General features: G+C 39.3%; 1 protein-coding gene across 1 annotated transcript in view; it reads right to left on the minus strand.

Moving 5' to 3' along the window:
* Window positions 1–2,997: 2,997 nt before the first annotated feature.
* Window positions 2,998–10,115, minus strand: part of LOC106950242 (interferon regulatory factor 6-like) — a 14,532-nt gene continuing 7,414 nt past the window's right edge. Inside the window, exons 2-3 of the mRNA XM_015036979.1 lie at window positions 4,294–4,412; window positions 2,998–3,383 (exon numbers count right to left, since the gene is read on the minus strand). Coding sequence (XP_014892465.1) covers window positions 3,150–3,383; window positions 4,294–4,302 — 243 coding nt within the window. The 5' untranslated portion in view covers window positions 4,303–4,412 and the 3' untranslated portion in view covers window positions 2,998–3,149. The remainder of the gene's footprint in view (window positions 3,384–4,293; window positions 4,413–10,115) is intronic.

The following is a 10,115-nucleotide window of genomic DNA, read 5'->3' on the forward strand; positions in this document are numbered from 1 at the left end:
GTGTGTGTCTAGTGGCGTGTTTCCAGGGGATCCTGAAGCGCATGGCCTCCCGGTCGACCCAAACCAGACCCGGGTACCGAGCGCTGTCCACCTGGGCCACCAGCCACGGCTTGAGGCGGATGCGTCGAGAGGTGACCGCCATCCTGGCCGACTAAATACAGAAAAATATAATTAAAGCGACTTAAAAAACACACAGTTGGCTATAAGAAAACCGACAGGAAAGAAAAATGAAGCGCGTTTTGTAAAAACGATCAAACTTACCTGTGTTTAAGTAGGAGTAAGCCTTGCTTGTTGGGCAGCTGGGAAGGAAGCCGTCCGTGTCCCGTGTGCGGGTCCAAACTCCCACAGACCCACTCCACGTAGAGTCAACTCAGACGAGGCAGGCCGACGAAAAACGATGACTGTAAAAACGTTTATCCCACTAAACACCTTGCGGAGCCGATACGTGTGAATACGTTTCTCCCTCACTTGGCTCGGCCCTTAAATCCCTCCTCCTCCTCCTTCTCTTCCTCCTCCACACCGAAACTCAGGTAGGTTGTCGAGCAAGATGGCGACCGAGCCAAACGTAAGCTTCAGTGCTTGAGCAGCCTTTCAAATCTCTATCCTTACTTTCATACCTTGATCCTCTATATAATGCGCTAAATATCCGCGAATATATTGTGAACAATCTCACGAACTCTTAAAGATCGCCCTCTTCTATTAATGTTATTATAACTAACCTTTCTGCCGACCGGAACGCACAGCCAATACAGCCAAGCTAAATATAGCTACAACACCGCAGTGTGCAATTTCATACTTTGCTAGCATGAAACTACACGAACAGGGAAAGAAACGCAAAGAGAAGGAACTTTTGAACTACAAAAATGGTATGACATCGAAACCCTGAAAATAATCCATAGACTTTGCTTTTGCAGAAGTTGAATCTCTTAAAACCGACATGAAAGCGATCAAATGTTCCAACGAAAATTATGACTGGTACATTGCTGAACTGCAACTGAAACTGAATGAGGTGGATAGTTATGGGAGGAGATGGAACTGAAGGCAACCCAAAATTGTGAACATCTTCTGTGCCATGTTACCTGACTCGCAACAGAAAATCTCAGATGACAGACATTGTCCACCGCCTGAGAAGGCATCAAGGAACAATTCAAACGAGTGAATCCCAGTACTCCTCCTTGGGGGGTCTTATTGGAAACTGAACAGCTCTGTCCTTAAACATGAGGCGATGTCTAAAATGGTTCATTCTTTAGTCCAACGCTTCTGGCATAAATCTTTGGTAGAAAGAACATTTTGTAACAAATGGGAACTCTTAAAATTTGAATTGTCAAAATCACCGAGGTAGAATCCTGCTAACCAAGGCTGAGGGACTCTCCCATCTTGCCAAATGAGACATCTCCCTTCAGAGAGGCTGACATGGGATTTAAAAATCTGCTGTAAAAAGGAATAAAGGCATAAAACCCATCAGCGAAATGTAGACAAAGTAAAAATTACCAATGACTGAGTTTAGTTTCAGCTCTGGCGTTGAATCTGTTGAGCACATGACATCATGCTGAGCTGAAACTCGCACTGCCAGCTGAGTTACATCAGCATATCAATGTTAGTTTACCTTCTGGATTACCAACCAGTCGGCTGCAGCACAAACTCATGCAAGAGCAGCTCTCCACACAAACAATAAAAGTAAATCATGGTTAAAGTCTAATTTTTTTTCCCACTCTGCATGTGTCATCGTTGGAGCCCAATCAAAAGTAATAAAGAAATCATAAAAATGTGTTTAATGGTACTTTTATTGATAAAAGCAATCACAGGGTAAATACATTCGACAGATCATAAAACATTTCAGCACCCCAAAGTGCAAATAAGGACAATACATATCAATGTTGTCTGGTTAGAATGTGGCTTGATGCAATCTGTAGCTAAACTAAAATGTGTACAAAAAAAACAACAACACACATTTCATATGGAAAAAGAGAAGCCAGAAGATCAGCAGCTGGTCAAACTCAAATGTTCCCACAAAAGAAAAAAAAAGTTTTAACTTAATTCAAAGGAGGATAAAGAAGGGAACCACATGTAGACCAAATATTCTTATGTGCACTGTAGAAGAATCCATATCCATCCCTACGCTTATTCACATTCATCTACATTTTCTGAAAACAAAAATCTCTTGCTGGATGCATTTTTATATGGAAATAAATAAATAAATAAATAGATAAATAAATAAATAAATAAATAAATGCAAAACTGAATTACAGAAGAGTGAATAGGATCAGTTTCATTATCCTCTCGTAGTGTCAGACGATCACATATTGGATGTAGATGGAGATAACTCAGAACAATATCTGTAACTGATTAACTTTAATACAGTGATCCCTTGTTTTTCACAGGGGTTGTGTTCTGAAAACAACCTGCGATAAGCGAAATCCACGAAGTAGAGTTATCTTTATGTTTTACAATTATTGCACAGCATAATTAGATACTCTACATTGAAACCAAAGAACAAAACCTGCTTTCAGATCAGTGGATGTGTGTGTGCATCAATTGGGCCTTGATGTGATCCGGAGTCATGTCCTTAAAGCGTCTCCTCCAACCTGCCCCGCGACATTCACAGCTGTATCCATGGCAGAGTGACGGATCTCGTCAAGCAAGCTTCCAGGCAGGTTTTACGCTGCCTCTGGCCACAGTTTTTTCTAGCAGGCATTCAAAGTTTTCAGCTTTCATCTCCTGAATGGCCAATCTGTATTACTTCTATTTAAATACTGTAACGTTATTGGCACACAGGTAGAGAAGGAGCTCGGAGACCTTTTAGCCAATCAGGACACAGAACACAATGCACTGAAAAAAACTGCCCCCCAAAAATCCGAGAAGCAGTGAGACCGCAAAAGGTGAGCCGCGTTATAGCAAGAGATCACTGATCACTCTGCAGCGAGGCGGACTTTGGCCTGCAGAACCACCAGCCATCTGCAGCGTCTGCACAGACTAATGCACTACTGCGTGGCGACGTTTCATAAGAAAAAGCTGAACAGCACACAAATCCAAAAGTATATTGTGTACACTTCTAATCAGGATTACATACAAGTACTTGTTTCCTTACAGGGGCGGGGGGAACCCTGCAGTGGTGAATAATATTTGTATAAAATAGTTGGTTCACAGCTTCACTGAGTCTGCAGAGCCTGGGCAATGTTCAGGCCTGGGTTGGGGGGCAGAGCCCAGCCCCCCTCCTGGCCCTGGTGGTTCTGCAGCAGGGTGTACAGCTCCTTCAGGTGGCTCACTATATTGTCCTTTATATCTGGGATTGAAATCTGCAGGCGCACGCTGCTGCTGTCAAAAGAAAGGTTGTCGTCTCCGGAAAACATCTCGCTTATCATCCGAGCCACCACAGGAATGACCTGAAAGGATGAAGAACAAGGAGTGTGAGAGGAAAACGGAGGACCATCTAATGAGTCCAGTCTGCACGAGCAAAAGACAAATTTACCATTACATTCATCATGATTTTTCGCTTTTGATTCATTCTATACTTTTTTTTTAAACCAATCAGCAGTGAGAAACTTTTAAAGGGGCAATTTTATGCATCAACTTTTTTTTATTTTTTTATTTTTTTAGCTTTACATCATGCTATAATTCCTCCGTTAAAAACACACCTGCAGTGTTTCCTTGATTATTTCATGCATGTCTGAGAAATCCTTTAATCTCCCATGGCAACCATTCAGCCGTGCAAAACGCCTGGAGCGCCGCCTTCAAGATGTGCTCAGAGAGGGACTATATTGCAGAAAAATGCTGCAAAATTTCGCAGTGCGATGTGTTGAAATTGGCCTCTGTTTCTTTAAGAAGCTCCTACTCTGACACTCCACCTTCACATCAATGAACCTTTATGAAGACCATTGATTCCTTAAAGTTGTAGTTTATGAGGAGCCCAGCAGGCTCACAAGCATTTAGGCTCCCTGAATGGCTGCAATGGAGATTAAAGTCAAACATGCATGAAAGACTCAAAGCAACATTGCAGGTGTGTGAAGGAATAACTGACATGATATGAAGCTAGAAGAGAGATTTTACATAGTACTGGCCTTTTAGTGCGCGTGTCACATTAATCTCAGATTAGAGAGCTGCTCTTTTAAACAAATCAAGCATGAAAACACAGCAAGATCTGCTGGTAATCCAGAATAACAAACACCAGCCTCATCATGAGCAGCAGCTGGAGGAGAAGTGAGGAGTTGCTGGGTTTTTATGAAATCAAAATGGTGTTATATCATAAGTTCTCAGTTTTGGCTATTATTTAAGTTAAAGTCCTGTATTTTTCACCTGGACCATGATGAGTTTTCGCTCTTTGGGTCTTCCATCGGGCCATTCCTCTCCAAAGCAGAGGCTGATTTCAAACTGAGGAGGGCTGGTCGCCTGGCCACGCTGCTGCGCTACAACACCTGCATAAATAAAAAAAATAAAGGAAAACTATAGTTATGATGTTACTCTAAAACATCATCACAGGGTTCCTACACACTAACGTTTTAGAACTTTAAATTCTTTTGCAGATTTATTTCACTATGGAAAATGGATAAATGGGTCATAAAAACATGGGCAGATAAATATGAGATGAACTGATGTGTAGATGGATGATGGAGATTTGTAGAAGGACAAATAAATCAACCATGTATCGATGGATGCTGCGTTGATTAATGGATGGACAAACAGATCAAAAAAACTATTGGACAAAGAAAAAGGAAATAAAGTCTGTCCAAAACTGGAAAATCTTAGAACGTATAGACAATGAATCCCTCCCTCCTACTCTAACCCAAGGTCTCATAAGCCTAATACCAAAAGCAAAAAAAGATTTACTCTTCATAGATAATTGGCACTCAATTTGCTTAATAAATAATGATTACAAAATATTTGCTAAAGGATCAAATCTGTTTTGGATTGCATAATTGATTAGACTCAATCTGGCTTCATGAAAAACAGATATATTTCCAATAACATTAGACTAGTACTTGATTTAATTGATTATTGAGATTTATTTTCCGATGACAGCTTTATTCTTTTTCTGGACTTTAAGGCTTTTGACACCATCAAACATAATTTCATATTTCACGCCTTAGAAATCTTTGGTTTTATCAAAACAATGTATACCAATGGAAATTGCTCAATCAAATTACATGCTGGTACTTCACCTCGTTTCTTCCTTAAACGAGGAGTCAGGCAAGGATGTCCCATATCGCCTTTTCCTCCTCTGCACTCAGTTACTCACTGATTCTATTAAACTGAGCCCACTAAAAGGAATCACAGTGGGTCGAGAAAGCATCATCTGCCAGTTGGCTGATGATACGTTATTTCTGAAAAACTCCTCTCAGATATCTTTAGCACTTGACATGATTGCTGTCCAAATATACTTTGTCCAAATATATATATAAAAATGTGAACTACTTGCTCTTAAATACTGCAACATTTCATTTATTTGTGGCATACCTGTAAAAGAATCTTACCTAGGAATTATCACAAAAAACAGAGATTCCAGGTGTCTCCTAAACTTTAACTCCATTATTGACAAGACCCCCCAAAAATTGAGCAGCAGAGAGATTTATCACCGAGGTAGAATCCTGCTAACCAAGGCTGAGGGACTCTCCCATCTTACATATGCTGCTTTATCTCTGCATGTAAAAAAAAATAAATAAAAAGGTTTCCAAAAATATTGACAAGATGCTTTTTAATTTTATTTGGAAAAACAAAACAGGAATCCATTTTCAGTTTGGAACTTCATACCAAACTTTGTCTTTTCTAAATTAGGAGGTCTAAATTTCCTTTTATTTTGCCAATATAGTGTTGAAAAGCTCCCCTCGAATCTATCCAGTTTTCACAAACAGATGCTTCTTGCCTGGTCATTGATTTACAAGCATAATTTCTCTCCACACAGGCATTACATTTGGAACAATAAAGACATTTTGCATACACACAAATCTTTATTTTACTCCAATTGGTTCACTCACAACATAGTTTTAGTTCATCAGTGGCTCAACTGTGATGGATCTTTAATGACTTATCAAGATTTTATTACAAAATACGGCACTATAATTCCTAGTAATGAATTTAATGCTGTAATAAATGCAATCCCTGCTGGAGCAGTTACCTTATTTAAAAGTTTAATGGGGAAAAAAAATCCCAACAGTTCCCTTTCGATTCAACCAAAGTTTAAATTGGTCAAATCTGTTTCTTCTCAACTCGTAATAGCAAGCGACACATGCGCTCATTATTTCAGAAAGATGCATAAACTCCATATGCAACATCTTATTGGAACACCGTAATTGATAACCTTAACTGGAAGAGGATTTGGATTTTATCAACTAAATATATGACAACTAAAAGTAAAAGAAGTATCCTTTAAAATTATTCACAGAATGTATCCATCCAAAACATTTCTACAATATTTTAATCCATGTGTCAGACATCTCAGTCCAGAAATGTGTCTCCCACATTCCAGAATAAATTGTAATTCTGCGTATTTGAGCCTGATTGGACCTGCTTCTCTGTACGCATGTTTCATGAGTGTTTTTGTTTGTAAGTAAGAGTGCTCAGAAACAGAGACAAAAGTCCTTTGTTATCAAATTATTTTTAAATGTTTGTCAGTCTTCAGTTTGTTTAACTTCATATTTTAGGAAACTGGCAGGAACAATGGTATTTTTCACTGCAAAGAAAAACAAACAGAAGGAGGCAAACCAGGCTGTTTCCTTTCCGTCCTGAGAGATTCATGGTTCTGTTGCCTCTGTGATGCTAATGACTGAGTTTCAGGATGGGGGTGATGGAAAGCACTGAAGAGGAGACTGGGGGAAGATACTCAGGGAAACACAAAAAGGTGAGAACGGAAAAACAAAAGCAGCTGGAAATAATTCTAACACTACAGAAACTCTAAGACTCATAATAAACTAGAAAGAGACTCCATGCAGAAAGACCCCAGCCTTGTTTCCGAACTGAGCAGAAACAAGGCTGATCTAATAACAACAAGGAGAAATCAGGAACCTTATGATGGAGGACTATGGTGAACTAATTGCCGTGGTAAAGAAACCAGTTAAGGATGATTTGCACTTTGTGACATGGTGAAATATTCTGCTGGAAGTGGTTATCAGAAGATGGGTACAAGGGACAGAGATGGTGGGAAACAATACTCTGGCTGCTCAGAGGACCACAAACTTTTTCAACCCATGCCGTGATCTTCTGTGTCAAAAGCACCAGTGAGATCCAGGAAAACAAAAACAGATTTATAATGGGAGTAAATATTTTGACCAGCAGCCCCTTTTAATGATCTTTACTAAATATGTCGGGTTAGGTATGGCCCAAAATAGATGCGCAGATGGACCAAGAAGAATTTGTGAGCCTGTGTGTTCAGACCCCAGCAGGTGAAGTGCTAATTTAAGTGGAGTCTTCAATTTGGGTCACAGTCAGTGGTTTGTGTCACTACGGAGGAAAAAGTTCGATGCATTCATCTGCTTTATGTGTGATGGGATCTGGATTCAATTAGGTGAATATTGACTAAACCGCATAAAAATGCGGCTAAATAGTCTATGTTAATATGTTTTGACAGGTAAAAAATAGTCCGGATCGGACCGGAATTATTTGCCTGATGGTGCTTGGGCTTCCAATAAGTATGCATTTAATGAGTTTGCAGCACACAGAGAAAACCTTAAGAGAATGTGTGATCAAGTTGTGTTGATCTACTTATTGTAGTTAGAGGAATAGCAGCTGACTGTTGAGGGAGGAAAGAAATTAAAGTGCAGATTCGCTAGACAGAAACAAGCGCAGTACGCTGGACAATAAATGCTCCACCGTTACGCTCCAATTAATCACACATGAGATGACAAACGCCAAATATACAGTATGTAGTTACACTGCTTACGTTAATGGTGTTTTAAAAACAAAACCAGTAAAAACTTAACTGAAGCAACATGTCAGATTCCCTCATCTCGATACTGAGAGCAGTCCGCTGGTTTCGTGTCCAGACTGTGATAAAGCGCAGCTGACCACTTGGTGCGCGGACAGTTTCAACTGAACATCGTGGAGCTCATTATTAATCATACTAAGAACAATATCTGTCAGAGAATCATCTCTGATCAGGACACTTCAACGGACCAGAGGCTTTGGAGCGTCTAGCGAAGCGGATCCGCGTCTGCGGGGTTTTTCTCCCGCAGGCCGAGGGACGTGATGCGGGATCAGGAAACGATCAGAGTTCTGCCGTCTTCTAATCACGTCATTTCGTGAAATGTTACCTGATTTCACAAACGGTCTCGCAGAGAAATACTAAATGTTTCATTTGATAAATTGGAAATAAAATGATTTATTTTTCTTTGACGGAGAACGAAAAAGCTCTAGCGCAACCTCTACTCCAAACTACGAATATTGTCGGCCCCCTTCGTTTTTTTTTGTTTTTTTGTTTTTTTGCGGAGGATCAGTAAATAACTTATTGGTGTTTTACCATCACCACCAGGTATGAAGTGCTTTAGCCTTTGAGTTGCACCACAGCGCAGCACAATTGAAACATCCAGGAGATCAATTTCAGCTTGTTTTTCTGAGTAGTAGCATGGGTACTGGGCCTGATATAAATCTATTTATCATCATATGGACTTATATAAAGTTTTATACATTTTCTTTTCATATATTTATTATTGTTTTTCTTCTTTAGGTTGGCTAAGAATGATTCCAAATAATGTATAGGAATGACCAGGTGCTGTTACATGTCAATCATCAGGACATGTAACAGTGAAATGTTACATGTCTGATTGGCACCTGGGGGGCCAATCAGATGTCAGGGAGGGCACTGGCCCAGAATATTCATACATTAAGACCAAATTCACTGAAATAAATGAAAAGAAAATCTGGTACCTTGAATGAAGGCTTGACTGAAAGTCACCAGCAGATGTCAGCATACTGTCAGCTATGTTCTCACGCTAAAGTCATGCATTTGCATTTCTCATCACCAGACATTTTTCTCCAGTAAATCTGGTCTTTTTTCACATGCATATAGATTGAGTAAACAGTGTCGTCAGTGGGTTGTGCAGCATGCACTCCTGTCACATCAGAGCCCGTGAGCAAAAGAAAGCCTTTATCTTTTTGCAAGATAACTGATGACCGATTAAATGAATAATACCAACACGCCTACTGAAATAATGCAGTAGCAGTGAAACGTAAGATAGTTGTACATTTGCAGGCATTTCACTTTCGGATATTTGTGAGCTTCTGTTTTGTTTCAGGCTGTAAATCAATCTTTATCTGACACAAACATCATAAAAATCACCCATCAGTGTATGTAATTATTGCCATAACACCTCTGGTGGCGAACAAGCTAAAAACAGTGCTGTAAGTTTATAAACAAAGAACCATGATGTCTCAAATATTTGCATATTTTTTTGCTACACAGCCAGATATTTGATCTGATAAGTTCAAATTCAAATTCTTTTTCTTATACTACCTGCAGAAATGTAAGAGTAAACAGGGCAAGGTGCCTCGTTTAATAAACGAGCTTTCAGATTTTGTAGCGGTACTGGATCATGTTTATGATTGTAAAGTGTTTCTCTATTTTATGTATTTGTATCTTCATTATGTACTCGGTGTTGCACTTTACAGCAACAGATGTACATGGTTTTTTTTTTATAAGGATTTTATGTGATAGACCAACACAGAGTAGCACATATTTGTGTGGCTGAAAAATAAAGCTGCATATCAACCCAAACACAGCACTGCGAAACATGGTAGTGGGACTATCATGCTGTGGTAATGCTTTTGTTCAACAGGGACAGGAACAGCTTGCTATAATAGGTGGGAAGAGAGCCAGAGCTAAATCCAAAATAATCTTTGGAGAAAACTTGAGACTGGTGTTGAGTTTCACTTTCCAACAGAGCAATTATCCTACATGTACAATCCAATGGTTTAAACCAAAGAATATTGATGGTCTAGTCAAAGCTCAGACCTAAATTCAATTTAGAATCTATGACAGGACTTAACTGGGTTTCTTTTGTGAAAACCATGAATCTGTTCCCCTCAAAATGATGAAATACTTTGTGTTGAACACTTAAAACCCCTAATTATCAACACTTTTTTTAAAAAATTTGTGCCAAAAAAAATAAATAAAATAAAATAATAATATA

Source organism: Poecilia latipinna, unplaced genomic scaffold (genome assembly GCF_001443285.1).
Source record: "Poecilia latipinna isolate Pla-1442-1.1 unplaced genomic scaffold, P_latipinna-1.0 Scaffold24, whole genome shotgun sequence".
Classification (NCBI taxonomy): Eukaryota; Metazoa; Chordata; class Actinopteri; order Cyprinodontiformes; family Poeciliidae; genus Poecilia; species Poecilia latipinna.